The sequence below is a fragment of the Crotalus tigris genome, unplaced genomic scaffold (assembly GCF_016545835.1).
Source record: "Crotalus tigris isolate CLP2741 ecotype Arizona unplaced genomic scaffold, ASM1654583v1 scf7180000017739.2905288, whole genome shotgun sequence".
Classification (NCBI taxonomy): domain Eukaryota; kingdom Metazoa; phylum Chordata; class Lepidosauria; order Squamata; family Viperidae; genus Crotalus; species Crotalus tigris.
In genome coordinates, this window is record NW_024096605.1 from 953566 (window position 1) to 978320 (window position 24755).

The 24755-nt window shown below is 37.0% G+C and overlaps 1 protein-coding gene across 8 annotated transcripts in view; it reads left to right on the forward strand.

Moving 5' to 3' along the window:
• Positions 1-24755, forward strand: part of RWDD3 (RWD domain containing 3) — a 295791-nt gene that overhangs the window by 23099 nt on the left and 247937 nt on the right. For 6 of the 8 annotated variants that reach the window (XM_039339788.1, XM_039339790.1, XM_039339787.1 and 3 more), the window contains exon 3: positions 2290-2405. In XM_039339788.1, the coding sequence (XP_039195722.1) occupies positions 2290-2405 (116 nt within the window). Of the gene's footprint in view, positions 1-2289; positions 2406-2507; positions 7270-24755 lie in introns of those variants that run through there. The other 2 variants (XM_039339785.1, XM_039339793.1) reach the window with 1 other exon arrangement.

The window sequence follows — 24755 nt, forward strand, 5'->3', positions numbered from 1 at the left end:
TCTTCTAGTCCAACCCCCTGCTCAAGCAGGAGACCTTATATAATTTCAGACAGGTGGCTGTCCAGTCTCTTCTTAAAAGCCTCCAGTTGATGGAGCACCCACAGTTTCCGAAGGCAAGCTGTTCCACTGGTTGATTGTTCTCACTGTCAAGAAATGACATAAGGTTGCAATCCTGTTTTACTTAAAATGAAGTAAGGCTATTAAACCTCCTGGACCTGCCTCCTAAATAAGCATAAAGAGGTTGGTACCGCTTATGTAGTCTTTATCTGTAATTTTAGCAGATTTTCAGAGAATTCCGGACTACTCTATCGTAGATTGGAAAGTCAAATAAAAAATAAAAAAAACAGCCAGTGATAAACCTGTTCCAAATTACTATATTTCCAAGAAAATTGCATGGAAGTATCTATAAAATATATCACCAAAAGCTGAACTTGACTTGAAAGAGAGCAGATTATACTTTTCATCTTTGGTTGCCACAATTTAATGCATGGAGCTGAGCTTGACTTCAAAGAAACCCTTCCTTCCTTCCTTCCTTCCTTCCTTCCTTCCTTCCTTCCTTCCTTCCTTCCTTCCTTCCTTCCTTCCTTCCTTCCTTCCTTCCTCCCTCCCTCCCTCCCTCCCTCCCTCCCTCCCTCCCTCCCTCCCTATATGTGATTCTTATTTCTACCCTGCCACAATCACAAAGATTCTCAGCAAATTACACAGAATAAATAATACATTTAAAACATAGGGTACAAAACAAACAACACTAAAACATTTTATTTTAGTGACGTGTAGTCTCAGCTTATTGGGATAATACAAGTAGTCCTCGATTTACGACCGTATTGGAGCCTGCCCATGATTTTACGACCTGATTTTATGATTTTATGACCATTTTTGTGGCAATTGTTCAGTCAAATCACCATAGTTGTTAAGTGAATTCATACTCATTAAACAAATGCCCTGGTTGTTAAGCAAACCCATTATTAGCTATGGGGTGTTTTTTCCCAAAAAACCAAAGTAAACCCTGGTTTTCAGTAAAAAAAATATGTGACTGCAGGATACTGCAAATGGCCACTAAATGGAGGCTGGTTGCTGAGCAGACAAATTGCAGTGATGGGACCACGGGGGAGGGTCCAGTTGTTGAAAGTTTGGTACCGGGTGGTAAATGCCTTTTGAGGAAGGTCCAATAGAACTTCAAATGATCATTAAGGGATTGATCATAAGATGACGACTACATATAAACAGGCTTGCTAAAAAAAACTTCGGCAAGATTTGAATGTGTGCATCCGGGAGTTCTAAATTTGGAAGGACTTTTGTTGTTTGATGATAAACTAAAGTCATTCTGGGGCTCTTCACCATTTCAGAATGGAATGTAATAGCTCTGAGCTGAAGAACTTGCCATAACAGCTTGCCTTTTTGTTATTCTTGTTTGTGAAAAAGATGGAAATCACATGGCCAAACCGTGCAACATGGTTTGTACCAAGTATTAAATAGAAGGTCCTTGTGTTGTTAGAGAGGATGAGTTTGGAAGAGCTTTCATGTCATGGCCAAAAAAACCAACCTCTTCCTCTTTTCTCTAGGCCCTAGAGCTAATCTTTAAAAAACACAAGAAAAAAACCCAGTATGTTAATACTCAAGTAGGTTTAATTCATGTAATAGAAAACAAACACTTGAAGCAGAAAAAAACTAAGTTGACATTACTACTACACCCACTCAGGTGTAGTAGGAGAAAATGTGTATTGGGGGAAAAAAAAATTCTGTGTGCATGTGTTTACACAAGTTGCCTATCCTTGCTCAGGGAGATGATATAAGAAATACATCTGTGGCCGAGTGAAGAAACATTTTAAATATTCATTGCAGCAGACTGGGGAGTATAACTCAGAAATTAGTTATATAAATCTGTTTATTTTTCATACGAGTTAACATATGAAGTAGGATAAATTGGAAAGGAACTGCATCAGGTATAATCCTACTTTTTATAAGAGTGCTAAAGATGCTCAGGAAAGCTGCTTTGGAAATCTTCGTGCAGTTGTTCATAAACTTGTACAACTCAGTGTATGCCTTTCACATGTCACATGAAAATGTAAGTGCAACATCGTCATACTTTACACTGGTAAGGTTATTTACTAGCAACAATAATCCTGCCATTAATAAAATGGCAAAGAATTGACTTACGGGTTTCAGCCAAGATGTATTTAGAAATCCATTCAAGAAATACGTTTTTTCTGTCAGTAATATTTGTCCTTGGGCTATTATGGATAATGTATATTAATGTTGTTGAACTATGAGTCTTTTTTTCTGATTTAGGAATACCTTATGCTCCAAAAAACTAGCAAAGTGGATGTGGATTCGAGCGGAAAGAAGTGTAAAGAGAAAATGATGTGCGTACTCTTTGAAACAAAAGTACAGGCTGAACACAGAAGGTATGATTTAGTTGCATTCAGCTAGAAAACCAGCTTTGAATTGATAATTATATTCTGACAAAGAAGTTGGCATATTCATGAAGTCTTTCTGGTACAATGTAGGTTTCAGGCATTTGAAGTCAAAGAATACTCAACGTTGGATGAGCTGCAACATGAGTTTGAGGCCGCAGGACTCGCAAAACTCTTCAGTGAGTTTGTGTCGGCTCAGTTAAAATAATTTTGAAGCAAGCCCAAATGATTGTGACTTAAACTGTCACTGAATATATCAAATGAACGGGATGATAACATGGAAGGTTTGGTGACGAACATGTCCTAAAGGTTTTCTGAAGCAAACTGTCACAAAAAAGCTATCTCCTTGCACAAAGCACGAGGCACTTCTCACAGTAGAACAGATGTTACTTTGCTGTGTGCCCTGACAGCATTTTGCTACTAACTGTTGAAAATTTTAACAGTTGATATTTAAGAACTGTAGGTCAGGTGTGAAGGAATTGCTGTTGTCCTTGGGATTTGGAAACCTAATTTTGCAGATTTTTTAATACATATATTTTCTGTCTATTCCGCATGGGTATTCAAAAAATTTTTTTGCATCATATTTTCAAAAAGTAATGCTTAAGTACGTGACAATATTATGCTGTAAGAGCTTGCGTTTTAATTTATTAATTGAAGAATATAAGGGATGAGACATAATTTTAAACTTTGTTTGCTCTTTTTTTTTTAAATTTTAGGAAAGTGAAGTAAAATAACTGTGGCATTAATTCCCAGAGATCAGTTTTGCCCTTTCATAAGAGTAGAGTTTCACCTTCTATTTAGAAATTGGATTTAAAATTCACCTTACTTCGAAAGGTAGTTTGAGTGGCTACTGAAATACACACAAAAATGCACAGTTAAAAACTGATTAGTATATATAAAACGATAAGATAATAAAATAATTTAAAAGGTTTTTTTAAAAAATGTGAATGTCATACAATCACTTCTTGTTTTTTTTTTTACTATAACTTTTGACCATTGGTTCAATATAATATCTGGTTACTGGCTTACTGCAGGTTTCTTAAGCTGAATAAAAGCCCCATTGCCTTTCATCAAAGATTATTTGTTTTTAGCTGTTTGTCTGTTGAGTTTTGTATATAAAATCATGTAGAGATGCTGAAAAAGATGCTATACCTTTGATTAGGAAGCTATTTTTTTCCAGTTCCTATTAATCAGGGTGGTAGTAACTTTCTCAATATTGTGGAGATTGGGAAGAAAACCATTCTCCTAAAGATTGGGGTGAGTAACTTGTATCTCCAGATGTTACTGAATAACAACTTACAACATACTAGGTGAGGCTACTGGGATTTGTCCTTCAGCAAGATTTGAAAAAACTTTGCATCCTTGTTTTATATTTTTGGCTTGTTGACGAAGGAAATGAAGAATTGATCCCTTTAATGTAGAGTTTTCTACTTTAATGTATACTTAACAAAAGCAGATACCAAACTCCACAGTTCAGGAGTCGGCTTTATTCTGGGCTCCATCTTTAGGCCTGGTATGCTTGCTCTTTTTTGAACTAATATTATTACTCTTATTTACCAAACTTTGAGAGAATAAGTTGATTGGAAAAATTTCTTCTAGAAGTCTCGTGCTAACCATTTCTTAAGTACGTAAGTGCATCACAGCTGGGAAAGGCAGTGTACTACGTTGTTTAAGATTTTTGTCTATCCTTGGAATGTCCTTTCTGGGCTTCCTTACTAGAGGGGGTAGATTTTGGGTCACCATTACTTGCATGACCTCTGCTTTAACAAGGACCCCATAGGCTTAATGGGTTACAGGTGCCTGTCATATCCCTTATGCCTGCCTGCTTACCCACCTGCCTATTTATTTCCTTACTTACTGAACTTATATGGTCCCATATAATGACTCTAGAGGGCTCACAACTATCCCTAAAAATATGGTTAAAAACAAAGGAATCCTTCCCTCCAGGTTCCAGATCAAGCATCCTTGCAGCTCAACCCCCATCCTAGCCATCCTTGGGGAAAGAGCCAGGTCTTCATGACCCTCTGAAAGGCTAAAAGGGTAGGGATCTCTCAGATCTCAGGTGGAAGGTTGTTCTAAAGGACTGGATTGGTCTCCGGGAAAGCAGACCTCTGAGGTCCCATCAGGTAGCAACCTGAAGCACACTCCCCCAATCTGACTTAGTAGGACAGGCAGGAGAGACGATCCCTGGGATACAGTCCTGAGCACCAGTTTGTGCATGGAAGTCTTATTTTGTCAGCGGCCGTTCCCAAATTAGAGGACCCATTCTCTCCTGTAGTGCAAAGCATAACTAAACTTTTGGGGAGTACATTCAGTTTTAATGAGCTCTTTTTTATACCTTCCCATTAAAAACATATCATAGCTGTCGTTTCAATACACACTTGGTAATATAATGAGGTGACAGTAAACTTTGTACGCTTCGGCATTTTGTCAACTGAGATGTATGATTTTTTTTAAAAACTACTTTCTGTATCCAATTTGTATCTTGTATATTTTTTGATGGCAACATCTGCCTTTGTGTCATCCAAGAAGAAACAGTTGTAAAAAAAGATCTGTTAAGAGAAGAGTTCATGCTTGCTATCGTAAATGAGGATATATCAGTCAAATCTAGGTGTAATAGTTTCAAAACATTTGCCATATGGGGCAAATTATGTCACTTCAAATAGTTGACATGGTCATATTAGACTTCAGAAGGTATCCCAGAATGTCATTGTTGTTACCTAATCTAGAGCACATTGTCAAACCCTGTATAAGATGAACATATCCAATAGCGCCATGGCTGAAAACAGCACTGTATCTCCATGTGTACAAAAGTACTATGGGAAGAGCATGGACAGTGCCCTGTGGTACATGAGATTATATCTTCAGGCAACTGCTTCACTTCAAGCTTGCTAGATAAGGATTTTGGGTCTCTGTGTGTATTGTGGATGGACACCTTTAAGCAAAACAAAGGAAAAAATATCATGGAAAACATTATGCTTTTCATGATATACTCTTTAAGGAAACATATCCCTAAATCCTGTAATCTCTGATAATAGGTGTTGATATGAATCCTTATTAATAATAATTAGCTAATTTATTAGTTTTAACATTTTCATTATTTTCCCACTTGTCTTTTATCATCTGCCTAGAGTTGCATTATAGGAGAGATGACAGCATAAAGTTTTATAAATTAATTAATATGATCAGTATGATTTATCCAGATATTGTTATTGCCTCTTAATATCTACTGGGAGTAGCAACTAGTGGTCAGCTTGTACACAACATTGACAGCTCAGTGTCAATCTAATACGTGAATATATGGTAGTGTCTTCATTGCCTATCAGAAAAAAAGGATATAAGAACATTAAGAGAATCTTATATTAATATATCAAATGCTTGTTATATGCTTAACTTCGGGGAAGTTCTCAAACAGATCCTGAGCATTACAGAATTTTTAGTGTCACCAGCAATAGGTGCCTCTGCGATCATGATTAACTATCCACCTTAGTTACCTAGATTTTGTCTGTCCTAGTTCACCACCACTTAGTTTTATTGGAATACCCAGATTTTGACTTTGTGAAAAAGGCTCAGCTCCTCATGCATAGCTTTATATATCTCGATGAAAGTTTTCCATTTGCCTTTTTGAAGATAAGGATGACAAAATGTGAACCATTTTTAAATGCCGCCAAATTTTATTTTATTTTTTTCAGGAGTGTGGACAGTCTTCTAAATATGGCCACTCTTGCATGGATTTGTGTAGAAAAAAAAATTACTTCTTTCTCTTTTTTCTTTTTTGAAAACCCTTGTTCTACTGATGTCCAACATGGAATTTCTTTTTTTAACAGTAATAGGCACGTACAGCCCCCTTTTTTTTTTACTGAGCTACTTACCACTAGCCTCAAGACTCCTTTCTTGATTAGCTATTGTCAATTCAGATCCCAACAGCGTGCATAAGAGATTAAGATTCCTGCCCTGTTGTTATGTGCTTGCTTGACATTCTTCCTAGAATGTTTCTTAGAGCAGTTCTTTTTGTCCTTATGATATATATACAAAATAATTTAGTTTGCCAGCCACCTAGCTAAATTTTCTGCTAACTATTGGTGCCTCAGAACTCATTTATAAACTAGTGGTATAGGTCTATTACAGTGTTTGTACTCCATCGTGAGAATAGGATTCTGATCTTGAACTAGTTATTAAAAATATAAGAGCGCCTCACCTTTTATCTCATTCTGCTAAATTTGTTTCCAGAGAGATGTCATCAAAGCTGCTTAAAAAATCTAAACAAACCCCTTTCCACATCCTTGTTAATACTCAAGAACGCTTAAAAAGAAGCCTTATCTTTAAAGGAATATTGCTGGTTCTTCAGCAAGGCTTGTCATCCTATATGTGCTTATCAATTAATCTTTAATAACATTTTCCACCAATTTGGGTGGAAGACCTGCTAAATCAACTAGACTATAATATCCTGAATTCCCCTGGATTCTTTTTTTTTTTTCAGTTGGCCTGTATATTATCCATTTTCCAATCTTCCGATACATAAGTTGACCTTTAGGGCATGGTACAATTAAGAGATGGTTAAGATCAGTTTGTTTTTCATACAGTATTGTCCTTTGAAGATTTGTTTTTTGTTAAAAGATAAATGTGACATGGTTGGCTCATGTCAGGAAAATGTAACGTACAAATATATTAAAACTTCCAATAGATTTTGCAGTAGATCTTGATCATCATTCAGAATTAAGAACAAAGTCATCTCTCTTCTGATTGGTTCCATGATAAATGTTACTAGGCATGTTATTCCACTTTTGCTTTTCATTGTGACTAAAATAACTACTACTTAATTCTATGTATGGATAATTAAAACAACTCATTTGGAGGTCTTTCTAATTTCATTCTCAAACTTAAGATCACCTATGAATTTTGGCTGGGGACAGGTACATATCCTCAGTTCCTGTAGGTAGATTTGTTGATGTGAAGTATCAGAACTTTGTACCTATTCATATGAGTTCAGGTATGCCCTACGGTTTCTCACTACCTCTCTGCTCATTTTGTCATGCACAGTTATTCACGTGCCAACCAGTTTAAAGAAATATAAAGGCGATTCATACATTTTCCCCAACTTCTGATTGATGCCTTTGCTTTTCCCAGAATGGTACTGTTGTCTTGAGTGGCAGGTGTCCCGTTGTGTTTCTCAGAATTGTTTTGGAAAACCTCAGAATGTGCATCTGAAATACAATCTCTTAGCACTTACCGTATTTTTCCATCTATAAGACGCACCCTTGTATAAGACACTGGCGAGTTTCTCCACACCGATCAGCTGTTCGGCGGAGCACTGAACAGCTGAGCCGGCAAATCTGGAAGTTTGGCTGGCTGATGATTTTGCCCCCTCCCCCTCCCGTTAGTGGCAAGTCCACAGGGACTTGACACCTGCACCAGACAGCATGGCAACCCACACAGGCATGCCCTGGGCTGCAGAGATTACCATTATTTTTCTGTCTATAAGATGCTGCACTTGTATAAGACACACCTGATTTTTGAACAAGGTGTTTGCAGGAAAAAATAGTGTTTTATACACAGAAAAATAGGGTACTGGCGAGAAACTTCTTGACATGCATTGATATTGGAGGGCATGTGCATGCACACGCTGCACTTTTCCATTTCGGAACCATCTGCACTACAAATTGTCTACCTGTACACATCAAGAATGTCAGGTGCAAAGCAACCAGAACCACTCATGAACAGTCTCAAACATAAGCTTTATTGTTAGTCACCTATGTTACAAGAATCTCACCCTGACTGCATTGGGAACCGTCAGATAAGGCTTCAGGGATTCTGGGGGCAGTCAGGCCTATGTCCCTTTCTGCAGTGGAAGGAGTCTTAAGTTTGGCTCTCTCTTAACCCCTTCCTCCAGTCTTAACAGATTGTATCACAAGAAGAAAGAGTTCATGGTAACTACTATTCAGAATAACAGTGCTAGACAGGAAATAACTCTTTGTATCCTATCCTAACTGTTTAATGTGATCCTTGGAAGAGTCTACTCTTCTCTGAAAAGGTAACTGAGGTTGAGTCATGACAGCTTTGCATTAAAGCTGCAAATTTAAATACAACCATCATTTGGAAAACTAATCTTACGTGAGTCACACGGATCACTTTGAAATCTCATTCCTGTTCACATCCTGCTATATAAATGGCAGTAGCCAGTGTTGACAGCATTCCTGACAACTTGCCCTTGTCTCCTGGCTGAAGCCAGAAAACCAGTGAAAGATTATTAGTATATGGGATGCGGCATTTATAAATGAACCACGATGCAGAAAGGCTGGGACTTGCTGCAACCACCATAAAACATCTTTCTACTCACTAGGCAAGAAGTCTGATTATCTGTCATGGCCCAAAGATAATAACAGATGCTTTGTCTATTGATCTTCTATCACCTGCTTAATTTGTTACTCACTATTCTTAAATAGCCTAAATCGACATATCCATTCAGCATAAGAAATGACTTCAGTTTTTCTGCTTAATTTGAAATACTTTAAGGGTACATGATGTTGCTGAGACATCTGTTGGGAAACATCAAAGTAGAGGTCAACCTAGTTTTATCCTAGCAAATGTTCTTGCTTTCCATTTATCATCTGTCAACATTAAAAAGAAAGTAAATGCCTGGTTTTTACACAAGCCATGGTAACTCTTAGAGGTAGCATCCCTTTCTGTTTTGTAGCCAGGATGACCAAATCTGAATACGTGATGTTTTAATGCAACGTTCATTTCTCAGTTATGTTTCTTGGGCTATATTCTACTGATCCATTTGATTACTGAGGCTATTTAGTAGGGATAGCATTTCTTTTTTTTTTCAAGTTTTATTATTTTATTTTCATTACAATCATAAGAAGAAAAATTCAGATACATAAGAAGTTAAAATACAACACAAATTCCGACATTGCTCACCCATTTCCCCCCAGACCGCATCCCCCTCTCATCTCTTCACTTCCCCCTTCCTTCTACCTCCTCTCCTCCCCTCCCTCTCTCCTCCATCTTTCTACTTACTTAAGGGATAGCATTTCTTACCAGTTGATTTATGCAGATTAAATGTTGGATTTAGGGCAGAGGCCCCCAACCTTTTGGGCACCAGGGACTGGTTCCATGGAGAAAGATTTTTCCACAGACTGGAGGAGGCGTGGTTTTGCATTCTGCCTACATCCCACAGATGGGGCTTTGTTTGTTTGCGTGGACTGGTTGCTGGCATGCCGCGACTGGTGCTGGTCCACGGACCTGGGGTTGGGGACCCCTGATTTAGGGAGTCTATGATTTGTAAAAAAAAAAAAAAAAAAGCAATACTTTTTGAAGATATAACACTAAAAATTCATATAAAAAGTGAAAGATAAAAAGAAAGCCATCTCTTCTAAGCAAATAAGCACCTGAATGTTAGTCTCTCTCTTTTTTTTCCTGAATGGCCCAGTAAGACCTAGGACAGTGTTTCTCAACCTTGACAATTTTAAGGCATGTGGACTTCAACTCCCAGAATTCCACAGCCAGCAATGCTGGCTGTGGAATTCTGGGAGTTGAAGTCCACATGCCTTAAAATTGTCAAGGTTGAGAAACACTGACCTAGGAGAAGGTAAAGAGATGGCAGGTAAACTGGGCAATTTAAGTTTTTATACAGGCAAAGTAAAAACTAACAGCAAATAGCGGTAGTGGTCAATTATATCCAAGCTTGGGGCTGCTTAGTATTTGGATTATTAAAAGCACCTGAAGGCAGGACAAGAAGCAACGGATGGAAACTTATCAAAGAGAGAAGCAACCTAGAACTAAAGAGAAATTTCATGACCGTCAGAACAATTAATCGGTGGAACAACCTGCCTCCCAAAGTGGTGAATGCTCCAACACTGGAAGTTTTTAAGAAGAGACTGGACAACCATTTGTCTGAAATGGTATAGGGTTTCCTGCCTGAGCAGGGGGTTGGACTAGATGACCTCCAAGGTCCCTTCTAACTTGTTGTTAGTATTACTACTACTATTACTACTACTACTACTACTACTACTACTACTATATTAAGCCTATAAGTTAGTCTGGGAAGTCAAAAAGAATGAAGCCATCAACAGTCAAACATGATTCCATGGCATTGTTAACATTTCTTGGGAGATCTTAAAAAATGGAGATTTAGTGCTAAAATATGGACCTGTAGTAATAGTATCACCAACACAGAGGGATTTTACCAGAACTTTTAAAAAAAAATGCAAGAGAAACCGATTCGCCACATTAAAATGTGGGCAGAGGTTTGGTGAATTTGAAAGCAATAAGCACACAGATAAAAGCTGGAAGGGTCTGTTAAGCAAAACAATAGTAAAATAATTTATGCAAAACATAATCTAGATGGGAGGTCCTTAGACAAGACAATAAAAGGAGACACAGGAATTTTAAATAGAGGAGTGCAAGTACAGGACAAAATTGCACTGTCTTGTAGCTACCATTGTCCCTCAGATTATGGACACTTCAGATAAGTTTCTGAAAGTTCGTGTTTTGTTGAAATTACTCTTCTAATTATTTACACGCATAATTTATACTTCTTGCCTAATAGTTGTGAGTACCAGCTCACTGTCTGGCCCTTGAAGCAAGGCAGCTGGCCTTGGCAAAGAAGAAAGGGATGACATTTTTGAGCAAAAATGCATGAGAAAATGACCATTCTATGGAGGAAAAGTTATGGATGTCTTGTGTAAGAGATACAACTGGACAATTACACCCTACCAAGCATGCAAAAGAAAAGCCATTTTACGTAGAAAAACACCAAGAAAAATATGATAGACTTCTTAAAACCCCAAAGCATAATAATAGATTCAAAAACACAATACAGGTAGTCCTCGTCTTACAACAGTTCATTTAGTGACCATTCAAAGTTACAACGGTACTGAACAAAAGTGACTTATGACCGTTTTTCACACTTATGACTTTTGCAGCATCCCCATGGTCATTAAAATTTGGATGCTTGGCAACTGACTCATATTTACGACAGTTGCAGGATCCCGGAGTCATGTGATCACCTTTTGCGACTTCTGACAGGAAACGTCGATGAGGAAGCCAGATTCATTTCACAACTGTGTTACTAGCTTAACAACTGCAATGATTCACTTAACAACTGTAGCAAGAAAGGTGATAACATGGGGCAAAACTCACTTAACAAATGTTTCACTTAGCAACAGAAATTTTGGGCTCAATTGTGGTCATCATTTGAGGACTGCCTGTACAAGCTAGCTTGGTTTTGTTTTTAATTGACTACATAAGAATCTACAGTCTTCTCCATTGTTTAGTGGGCCATTTCAGCCCAAATATTTGTAGTAGAAGAAAATAGTCAAAGCAAACGATTGCCCTGAAATTATTTTCTATATTAAAATCTGAAAAAATTTAAATTTAGATTTTAAATTTTAAATTTAAAAAATCTGACAACATCTTTGTCTATTTTAATTTTGAAAGCAATATTAATCTCATTTCAGATTAAGTAGTATGGCTGTATTTTGGGCCAGATATTTTTCTTGTTTGATCTTTCTTCAATTTTTTCCCCTAAACCTGCATATGCATAGCTTCCAAATGTGATTTCTAAAAGGATTAGAAAACCCAAGGAATTCTTGCATAATAAAAATAATAATCATAACAACAACAACAATCTCTTCCACCACCACCACCACCACCACCACCACCACCATCATTATTACTTGGCAAGTACATTCTTTGAGAAGTCACATTTGGAAGCTATGCATATGCAAGTTTACGAAAAAAAAAAATTGAAGAAGAAAGTGCAAAGAGCAAAGAAGCCCCTCAAACAAACCAAAATCTGGTCCAAAATACAGCCATGGTACTTAATCTGAAATGAGATTAATATTGCTTTCAAAATTAAAATAGTACAAAGTTTTTGTTTCCAAGACTGATTGGTTGTAAGGCTTTTGTTTGTGAATTTAGACCAGTAATTGATTTCATGACAATAAACTGTAATGATTGGAATTATCTCATATATTTGATAGAATTACAATGGATTTTATGTCTTTTTAATGTTTTGTGTGAATAGCATTCTTGCCTTCTTGGCATTTATGCTTAATTCTATGTTATCTTCTGCAAGAAATACCTATTCTTTAATTTAATTACAGGATTTACAGACATAAATTGAACTTTAAATGAAAATATGGTAATTACATTTTAAAGTTATTGTCCTTTTGTGAGTTATGTGCTTTTGAATCAATATTTTGCTTGTCTAGCCTTGTTCATGGTCATAGCTTCTAATAAAGGACTTTTATTTCAGTTGATATTACTCCTTTTTGAAGAAAGAGAAAAAATAAAGAGAAAGAAATTATTTCTTTTTAAAAAGCAGTATTGGATATTAAATGATGATATTCTTTGAATAACATAAGAATAATATTCTTTTCTGTGTGGAACAGTTATATATTCGTTAAGCTTAACCTTAAGATAATAAGAGAAAAATAAAGCTTTCATTTTTGCCTTTGTCTTGTTTGTAGTTCTTGAGCATAATTTAATGCAAACAATTGGTTCATATGGGATATTAGAGAATTGAACTGCTGGCAACCAGCAATCAGCAGAAGTAGCCGCTGCATCGCCATGGTTCTTACACTACACCACCATGACTAACCCCTGTGCCACCATGGCTCTTACAACAATAGCAGTTCTTCCATTCATTCCACTCCTGTCAAACACCGAGATAAAAAACTTACTCTGGCTTTTTTTGTTCAAATTTAAATTTTCTTGCCTCCTGTGCTGATTAGTATAAAAATCATTACCTTAATGATTGGAACTTTAAGAATAGACCAACTATTAATATTCATGAGAGTTGGTGTGAATGGACTGGGGGGTGGATGAGGCAAACTGATCAAAATTTGAATTAGTTTTCCTTTTTACTAGTCTGAAGAAACAATGTGCAATTCCTATTTCTATAGACTGGTGTCATGTAAATGGTTGGGACACACCTCCATTTTCTTTGTTGTATTTAGTGTTGTTGTTGTTTTTCTAAATTACCCTGAAAAGTGATTTCTAAGCTGAGTGGTGATGGTTTTTAAAATCTTAATTAAAGAAGTTGTGAATGAAATCTTAAGCAAACTAGTGTGAAGTCCTGTTAGATTCAAAGGTGATTTTTAGGATTGCAAACATATATAGCTAGTTTGGTCTAGTGCAGACATGTCAAACTCACAACATTGCGCAACGTATCGGGACAGTTTTGCCATTGCTGGCAATGGGGTGGGCGTGGCTTCCATGTGACACATCCGGTCCGCGTGCCGGCATTTTGACACCCCTGGTCTAGTGGTAAGAAACCAGGCTAAAAACCACTAGACTGGGAGTTCTAGTCCAGCCTTAGGCATGAAAACCAGCTTGGTGACTTTGGGCCAGTCACACACACTCATCTCAACCCACTTCACAGAGTGGTTGTTGTGGGGAAAATAGGAGGAGGAAGGTGTATTGGATATGTTTGCTGCCTTATTTATAAAAATAATAAAAGTTGGGATATAAATGAGATAGCTAGCTAGATGATAGATAGATAGGTAGTTAGGTAGGTAGGTAGGTAGGTAGGTAGATAGGTAGATAGGTAGATGATAGATAGATAGATGCCTTGTAGGTTCAATCCCTATTGTTTCCTATTAAAAAAAGTAGCTTCTCTTGATAGAAATGGACCTGTATATTGTTGCCTGTGCTATTTATCATCTACATCAAATCACCGAGTTTCATCATCATTGGAGATAATCCCACCATCTACTATCAAGGAAGGTAATTGGCACCCTAGAAGGTTTCTTATGTTCAGTAATGAATGAGAGACAATTTGAAACGATGCCCCTGGTTTTGTTTCATAATTTGTATTTTAAATAAGTGCTGGCCATTTTGAATAACAGAAAAGTGGGATATAAAATAATAAACAACAAATAAATAAATGGACCTACTACGTGCCTGAGAATCTGCCCCCAAATGAATCATCTTTCCCAATATGCAATCTTCAGGTTATAAGCAAAATGCTGAGGTAAATCTGGCTGTAATCCTCCAGCTACTGCTAAGACATTTTTAGCAAAATAGGAGTAGAACTAAGCCCATTAAGAATATCTGGAGTCAACTGCTTAAATCTACTAGAACAAATCGAATTGATGAAGGAAATGACATGCTCCAACCAGTGCCATTGTGCTATAAAGGTGGATAAACAGAAAAAGGAAGGAGCCATTTATTGTTTTTGTAGAAAGTGGGATAAAAATGACAGTATTTGTTTTCCAATGAGGAGAAAGCAGTGCAGAGACAAAACAGAATCTCGATTCTCTGTTCATAATCCTAGCAGATTAAAAGATGCACCTTGGCAACTGAAGGCTCTTGTGCCTTCTACTAGGAAGCGTAAGAAAGTCTTTAGAATAACATTTTTCTGTTGAGTATTTCACTTCATCTTCGGTTTTCCACATCTCTTACAATATATTCCTCTCTTGATCATTGAAGCTGCCTTAATTCTTCTGCTATATGGATGCTTGGTCCATTGTCAGGTACAGTACTTTATTTGCATTTGCTTTGTCCTTGATATAAAAGTATGTCACGTTGTAGTGTATATCTTGCTTGCTTCTATGGCAACTACCAGGATTCTAAATCCTTACAGACTTGTGCCTATTCAACAAGGACTTCTTTACATCTGAGGTTCACTTTGACCCTTCATATGTTTGGTTATATACACATAATTTGGATCCAGCCACTCCAATTTGGCCCATACTGGATGACTGTATTTCTCAGACCTATGAACAATCTCCATTAGAAAATTAACCTTCCTCTGCTAGTTCCCTTTGCTCAAAGATATTCTTCTCTGGTACTTATTATTATCTTTTCTCATGTATCTTGTTATGTCATTTACCATTTTTCTCAAGAATTTATTGCTGACTGTTTCAACAACCTCTTTAAATTCCTCTAGCATTTCCTCAGCCATCAAGTAAGAAAATCTATATCTGGAGAAGTCATCAATAAATATTAATAGGCGTTTGTTCCCTGATGGGGTTTTAGCCTTCAGAAGTCCACAAATATCACATTGACTTATTTCTAGAGAGTACAGTTTCGCCTTTACTCTGAAGAAAATGCATCTGATTCCCTTTGTCATTACACAGTATTATATATTTAGATTTTATTTTGCACAATTCTTTCTTCAGACCTCTTCTTAAATCCCTCTTTTTTTTAACAGAGACATTGCATTCAGGTTTCTGTGACCTAGTCACTTATTCAGCTGTGAATTGAAATGGTTCTTTTATGGGCATTATTTTCCATCTGCAGAGTTCACTTCAAATAGACCCCTGTCTTTGAGAGACCCTTTTCATAAGTAACACATCTCCACTATACAAAATTGTGCTTTCTTTTCAATTGTATTTCTTACCTTCTTTCCGGGGCATATTTTAACCAGCACCAAACTGCATTAAGGCATTTTAAATAAGCACTTATTTCCCCTTTCCAGTTTGCAGCAATTTTGCAAATTCCTTTGTCTTTGGCAAAAACTTGTGTTCCATCAGATAAGAAGATATGACTTTGGTCCAGTTCACTGAATCTCTTCTTTTTCTTTAATTAAATCACTGGTTGCAGCAGAATCAATGCAGATCTTTTTCATAATGCTTTTCAGAGCTAGTTTCCCCAAACTGTGTGAATGGGATAACGTTTCTACTGCAACTTTGATTCTATTGTTCTTTGATGAGTCATCCTCCATCGGTGATGAAGGCCATGTTAAGAGTTTTTCTTTCTAAAACACCCGAACCTGTTTATTATAAATTATAACTATGGACCACGGTGCAATCTAGTCATTATTTATTTTGCTAAGCTACAGGAAGGGAGGACTTGGTCATTTCTTTGGGTAAACAGGGAAAAGTTTCAACATTGTTGACCCTCTGAAGAAAGGTCTTATAGAGATTAACCTCTTTTCTGTGATAATAAGCAGGGAATGGGAGAGCTTGGTGTAAGGCACCAGGTTAGAAACCAAAAGATTGTAATTCCTAGTTCTGCTTTTGATATCAAGAAAGCTAGGTGACCATGGACCAGCCTCCTCTCTCTCAGCCTCAGGAAGCAGACAGTGGCAAACAACATTTGAAATTTTGCCAAGAAAGCCCAGGCAGTTGCCAAGAGTCAACACTGACTTGAAGATACACACACACACACACACACACTTTAAGTAATGACGATTACAGCTTTATGAAATTTCAGAAGGTAGTATAGATACAGAAATGGTATACAGTAAGTACATACGAGAGCTTATGGCGAATCAAGTTGTACTGCAGAATTTTTAACTAGAGTCCCAACTTTCACTTAACAAGGGATTTCCTAATCCCTGTGATTTTATCATAGAATTGGTAATTTAGGTTGACATTCTGTTCAGGCTAAATTTAGGGCCAAGTGCTGGAAGAGTGAAGTGTAAGATGTGAAATTTATAACATGTAAGAGGTAAAAAACAGGGTCTAAAAAGTCCTAGTTTCAGTATACCTATACGTTACAAGTATTCATTCGATGTATTTTGTAATTTTTTTCAAACTAGCAAACCGATCCATTATTTTCAATGGCACATCACAAGTAGCTTTCTCCATTTTGTGGCAGCATTGAGGATAATTAAATCCAGAGCTTCTCTTTCATCCATGGAACTAATTGCATTCGTTTGCATCCTACATTCTTTCTGATTTTTTTTTTCCAAGCTAAAGGATGGATACTACCAACTTCTCTTGTTTCATCTCTCCATCTCCATTCTGATCCTATTCTCCCAATCATTCCCAGAAGAAGACGCATAGGGGAGGTAAGAAATCCGTTTTCCATAAATATGAACTTTTCTTCCATTCATGGAAGCTGGGATCAAAACTATTGATCTTTGTATTAGGGCCAGATAAAGTGAAAATGAAACGAAAAGCTAAGCAAACAGTAACAACCATCAAGTCTGGCAAAATGGATGTGACAGCTGTGAAAGATTCAAATGTAAAGTGCATTTAGGTTGTATTTATTGAATATTATACTGAAGAGGTAAGTAGTTTGCACTGCAATATCGAATAAGATTGCCTTATTTTGATCAAAGTTCACATGGGAATGCTATCTTATGAGAAAGTGAGTAGCAAAATACAAAATTCCATTAAGAGCTATGAGAAAATATATTTCTCCGAAAAGTGATAAAAGATGAAAAGCAAGTTATGTGATAAAAAAGCTGAAAGTATTCAAACAGTCTATCTTGAAATAATATGGAAGGACTTTTCACATGCTTTTGCGAATATCAGAAAGGAGAGAGAGAAATGTCAGAAGCATTTAGTATATCCTATTGGGATAGGGTGCCTAAATTATAAAAAGATCTGTCTAGATTTAAAGCAACTATGATACTTTTTTCATTAATATATCAGTCATCCGACATTAGTTTTCAGATTTCCTTATGAAACATAAATATCTTTACAAGAGTAATAATAGCCTTAAAGCTTCAGATCACTTATAGCAAATACCTATAGTATGCCTTTGTAAAATAAATTAAGGATTTGTGCATTGCAGGCAGATAAACAAATGGCATTGATATACCCAAGTAATGGCACTTCTTTGAAACAGATGTGATATAATTAAAAAAAAAACCAAGGCAAAATTTATGACTTTTAGAAATAACCAATTTAATCCTGGGATCTTTACAATATAATAAATGCTTATGTTTCTTGCATTATTGGCCTAAAAGAAAGACATATCCTGGATGTAGTCATGATGGCAAATGTGTACTTCCATAATACAAAATACAGATATACAATTTATAATTTGAATTGTATTTCCAGTATGAAGACTGGAAATACAATTTGTATTTCAGTTGACTATTATATTACTATTATATTTAGTATAATGTATTTATACTTTTCTCTATAGGTGAGCCTGCATTTAACAACCCAACATTTGCAGCAAATAGATACATTACATAAAGCAACAAGGACCATAGATTTAAAAATTATCAAAGTCAAAGATAGTTAGGAGATAACGAACGAAATGTTTGCAAGTTTTATATGGATGATGAAATATAGGAAGTAATGGGAAAAGCAGTGCAGAAATATTACAAAGTGCAAATATTGGAATAAAGGTTTATGTGATTTGCTGGGGAAAAAAGGAAATTTCTTCGTCAAAAGAAGTGAAAGTGATTGTATATCAGAGCATGGTTTCGCCCACTTGGTTCTATGGAAATGCTTAGTGTGTCAGAGTAAGTTATTTATTTATTTATTTATTTATTTATGAGACTTATATACCGCTTTAAGTGCAAGCACTCTCTAAGCGGTGTACACCAGTAAGCAATGCATATATATATATTTACATTGCCCCCAACAATCTGGGTCCTCATTTTACCTACCCCGGAAGGATGGAAGGCTGAGTCAACCTTGAGCCGGTGAGATTTGAACCGCTGACCTGCTGAACACAGTCAGCTAAAGTGGCCTGCAGTACTGCACTCTAACTGCTGCGCCACCTCGGCTCTTTTATATGGAATACTTAAGAAGTCTGTGTGGTTAAAAATGAATTGGTACTGAATGCATGTCGATTGAATGTCAAAGTGGGTGGCCAATATAGAAGTATGTCAAAGTGGTTTGATTATATAGAAAAGTTGAATGATAGTTAGATAGATAGAGGATAGGCAAATAGATAGATATGATAGACATGGTAGAATCAAGCTTGATGTCAGGCTCCAAGATAGCAAGAACCCTTTTTTTCTGAGCTATAGGGAACAGGAGTAGTGAATGGTGTTGAGGTGTATTTTATTGATCTCCTAATAATCTTCCTTCCTTCCTTCCTTCCTTCCTTCCTTCCTTCCTTCCTTCCTTCCTTCCTTCCTTCCTTCCTTCCTTCCCTTCCCTTCCCTTCCCTTCCCTTCCCTTCCCTCCCTCCCTCCCTCCCTCCCTCCCTCCCTCCCTCCCTCTTTCTTTCTTTCTTTCTTTCTTTCTTTCTTTCTTTCTTTCTTTCTTTCTCCACTGTTTCTCTACTCTTTGTGTAACATTACTTACCTTGAAAGGGGATAGCGGGATGGGCATGCCTGCATGTATATCTCTGTCATCCATTGCTAGGACCTTTTTCCAGCTTCCCAAGTGGATCTCCAGGAATTCAGTGGCTGCTCTGATGAAGTCTGTCCCCCGTGGTTTGGGAAGACATCATTACTAGTATTAAAGATCTAGCGGAAGATGATATCCATTGTCTTTAATTAAACTGGGAATTTCCACTTGCTGTGAATACTCTAGTGATATATATGGATAAATAACTCTTAGTAGCTTGCCATAAATATTGTGTTTCAAAACAGCAGGATGCCTGAGCTTCCTGCTTCTTTTCAGAAAAATGAAAACAGTAATAATTTTTAACTAGAGTTGGCGTATCTGAATTAAATCCCGTAATGGTTGTTTTCTAAACAAGCATTATTAGTGCACAATATACCACTTGGTCCTGTGCTGTTTTCACAAAGTATTTCTTTAGTTTCATTAGTTTATTTGCAGAATATTACAAAATGTTTGCAAAGTGAATTATTAATTGAAGGTCTGCTGTGTATTTAAAGAGGACAAATCTATTTGCCAACATGATCAAGGGAGAGTTTTAATGTAGTATTTATCTGTCAAACACGTTTTACATAACTGCTTATGTTTCTAATCACAGAGGACAGTGTTTTATGAAAATCACCTAGTCGCTAAATGTTCTAGCATTCAGACAATGCTAAGACTGATCAATCTGGATTTTTTGCATAGTTTTAATTCTTTCTTTCTTTTTTTTAGCTTTGTAAAGTCTTTTGACTTATTGTAGAAAATTAGTGGCTTCGGGTTCAGAAATGTAGACCCTGGGCAAAAGGACTTCTTTTGGTGGGACCAGTCAGTTCCATCTCTGAGTAAAAATTTCAGGGGTATCCATGGGTGTAACCAAAAAAGGTAAAGTGGAGACCATAATCCTGCAAATGAAGTTCTGCGTTTTTTTTAATACATGATATGTGATAGATCACACCATTGTGGTCATTGACCACATCCTGAAAATTAGCCTGAAAGGTTTAATATTGATTGCTTGAGGATTCTGCAGTGTATTTTCTAATCAATATGACTGTACAGCTCCCTTTGAATCCACACACAAGAAAAGCGTAACGTTTAGCACTTAAAATATAGGTCTATGTACCATTCTGGATTCAAACAGCAAAAAGTGCATCCGATTGAGGATTTGAAGATACTTACGTAGCACCTGTTGGCAAAATCTTAAAGCAACCACAACTTACCCCAGGAGTGCCTGGCTGTCCTCTTGCAATGGTGTGTGAGAATAGCCTTGGGAGATGGAGGGAAGAGCCACAGCCAGGGCAATGGCTAGATAACAGGCAGCTTTGCCCACAGAAGGAATGTGGGCGTGGCAAACGTCCCAGAAGGGACACTGTCTAATTTTGGGGCTTAATGACAGGATTCTGTTACTGTAATGTAAGCTTAAAACAAAGTAGAGCTGGTACCTCTGGCTAGGTTTCTTGTTTAGACTATCTTGCAAGGCTGACACATCTGCAGCTGCAGATTATCATTATCATCCCGGGAAAAGATGGATTTGGATGAAGAAGTTGCCAAGAGGAGCTCTGTGTGCCCAAGACCACTTTTCTCTTCAGGTGTAGAATTCTGCCCTGTGTTCATAGGTTATATGTTTTTCAAATTTCTTTTGGTTTTTAAGATCTTTATTGTTGGGTGATTTTTATTATAAGTCATCTCTAACATAAGATGAGGTGGCATATATGTGTATGTGTATGTTATGTGTATGTGTATAAAATATCTAGTTTAAGAGGAGGTGGCAATATGGAGCCACTGAACTTTTCAAAAAACAAGGGTAGCCTTCTTCTATGGTTTGTTTATTCATTTACTAAATATTATAAAGGTTTTCAGTGAACTCATGTCCTCAAGACTGGCCCAAGATGTTTTGTGGCTTTGAAGGATGGATGTTTCTCCTTCCCCATTCCAGTTTCATATAATGAAAGCTGCGAGATCAGGACCACACATTCAGTTTCAGTCAAGATGATTTGTTGATTATGCCTTTTCACAATAATCTAGTCAACTAATGGTCAGTGCTAAATTGGCACTAGATAAGAATCAATGGAATTCAAGAGGAGTTAGACTTAGACCATTTGTGGGAACATAATGACTCTAGGGCTCGCTTGACTCTGCCCCCAGGCTCTGCCTGATCTTCTCCTACAAAATGGTTGACAATTCCTATAGAAAAAGATCTTTCTATAGGAGATGTTCCTATACAAGATCTGTTTCCAAGACCTCCTTAGTATCTTCTTAGTATCATATACTATAACAGTGATGGCGAATCTTTTAGAAACCGAGTGTCCAAAAACCGCCCCCCACCCCCGCTCTTCCTCCCACCCTGCCTGCTCTGCCCCCACCTGCCCCTGTTCCGCCCACCTGCAGGGACATGCACCACCTCCATGGCCCACAGCAGATCACCCAGGCAGCCCTGCAGCACCATGCCAGCCATGCCTTCCGCCCACACCCTACAGCATCATCTGCACACTATGGGGTGCGAGGGCGGAGTCATGTCTTGCTGCCTGGCTATGTCTTTGGCTCTGCTGCTCCGTGTGGGCACACCCAGGGGCGATTCTCCTCCAGGGAGGCTGCTGGTGAGAGGGCCAGAAGGGGAGGCGGGACTGGGGCGATGGCACGCGTACCCGCAGAGAGGGCTCCGAGTGCCGCCTCTGGGACGCATGCCATAGGTTCATCACTACTGTACTATAATATCTTACTATGTAAAATCCAGGTGACACAAAAAAAGAAGAAAAAAGAAAGAAAAAAACTGGTTACTACACATTGTGCCTTTTTCCTTTGGGGAGGTGGGGGTTGAAAAGGGAGCCTTTTGTTCATTTTCTACCTGGTTCTTTGGGGTTGAGGGCAGTTTACAGCCAGATTGATACCTATGCCACTATGACTTTTAACTGAGGGTAGCTGAGGAATTTTTGTAATATGTAAATGGACATAAGTCGACCATTGTTTGTAATGTGTAATTAGGAAGCATGTCCTTTGTGCTATCATTCTTATTTTTTTTAAAAAAAGTATTTATGGATTGGATACATGTAAACTTTTCCTATCCAAAATGTATATTAAAAAAAGGAACCCCAAAATACATGCTTTAGTTCTATAACTTTTGAGATTCCAAATTGGAGACCACTTTGAGGTAGGAAGAAGAAATAAACCAGAGAATGACAAGAGACAACTTCAGCTTCTGGCAAAATTGTGTATGTGAAACCAAACTTTAGAGTTTAGATTTGCAGACTGAAAAACCCAAAGTGAATACTTTTCAAGCTGCTAAAAGTTCAACTATACAATTTTTTTCCTTTTGAATTCATCCAAATAATCTGTTCAAGAAGGACTGGTGTGAAGTTCCTTTTATATTAGGTATCTAGGTCAGTGTTCAGTGAAGTAAGATTATTCTGTAATTCCATGTAGAGGAAGCCTCATAGAATCAATAGCACTTTGAATAAACAGGTATAAGATTGGATAATAAAAAAAGCCAGAAGAATAGCAGCAACAGCAGCATGCTAAGAACTAGTAAAATAAATCCATAAAATTAGCCAGCTAAACTCACCCTGCCCTTGTTTCATCCTTGCAATAATACACTGTATATATTGCAATAATCCCAAACCAAGACATTTTAGTTGTAGTTTATCAAACATGCCATAAAGGTTGAATTCCTATGTAATTACACACAGGTAGTCCTTGATTACCAACTGCCTCATTTAATGACCATTCAAAGTTATGACATGTTAAAAAAAAGATTTGTGACTAATCCTGACATTCATGACTGTTACAGAATCCCACAGTCACGTGAACGCCTTTCACAACCAGCGCACATTTACAATCGTTGCACCGTCTCGATCAAATGTTAATAGAGAAGACAGAAATGACATTGCAAGTTGTGACACATTATGACTGCAGTAATTTGCTTAACAATTGAAGGGAAAATAAGTTGTAAACCTGGCTCAGTCACATGATGTTTTGCTTAGTAACTGCATGACTTAGAGTGGAATTGCTGGTCCCAGTTGTGAAGAGTACCTCCACAAGGAGAGTGTAAATGGTTGTGTGTATGAGAGTGTCATTATACAAATGCCATTACATTCTTGCATCAGATAGCAGGATGCAAGTACATAGTGCCATCATTCACACATGATTTTTGCATCATTGTGATTTTCTGTGAACACTATTGCGGCCTTTGCTTTCTACTGCACAGTCTGCTGATTTTTTTTTTTTTTTAAAAAACACAACTTTTCCCTAAACATTTATCTAGTATATAATTATATAAAAATTAAAGTTCTTTGAGTGGCTATTAAATAGTATTTTAATTGGGTTGACAAAATTGCTTTTGGCTTGCATTAAAAGTCATTAGTATCTTATTTCTGGTAACAAAATATAATCAATGTTAAATTCTAAAATGTAACCAAAGAAGGCTGTATTTTTATTAACCGCAGAAAGATAATGAATCTGCTCTATATAAAGATTTGGACTAAATCTTCTGAGATGTTGGGGATGGTGTTTTAATTAAGATAATCCTTATTTGCATCTAACAAACGCTATTGCTACTTAGAAATTTAAGACTTTAGTGAGGCGTATTAGTACGTTACCTAAACAAATCTAATAGTGACTTAATACTTGTATTTGAAGTAGCAATCTGTCATAAATTAACCGTATTTGCATAGTAAATGTACAGGTTGTTATTCCTTGTAGAGTTTTATATAATTAAGGGACAAGTAAGGCTTAACATTAATAATTTTAATAGTGGAAGGGAACTAAATTGTAATGTTAAAATAGTCCTAACTTTAAACAAAAGTAATATTTTTCAGACTTGGAAAATAATAATAGATGAAAAATCTGAGTCCATAAAGCTAGCATAGGTGAGAGAAGAAAGCTTTGTAAAATGAAACACTTGTGTTGGGCATTCATTCTTTAGGGATAACTGTTAGAAAGAATGAGGCAACCATTTCACGCAACAGTTATTTGGTGTGTGTGTGTGTGTGTGTGTATGATGGTCAAATGTGGAGAATGAAACTGTACTGCATATGTCATGCCATTTGTCCTGTCCATCTAAAGCTAGGCTACTATCCTCAACTGTGATAGTTCCATTTCCATTTCTAACCATTTCATTGCCAGAATTGACATAAGTCTCAGTTAGCTTTTTGATCATACATTTTTGCATTTAGAATGGGGATCTGGTGTTGCGTTGTCCATTGGCTAAGTGTGTAACTTGTTTAGGGTTCTGTGCTTCACTGCATTCTTTAGCACTGACCATCTGGACATCATCACAAATTAGATGGGGTATTATGGATTTTAGGGATCAAGCTATAGCGAATTTATGATAACAGCTAATCTTCATTTAGTGACCACAAGTGGGACTGGCAACTCC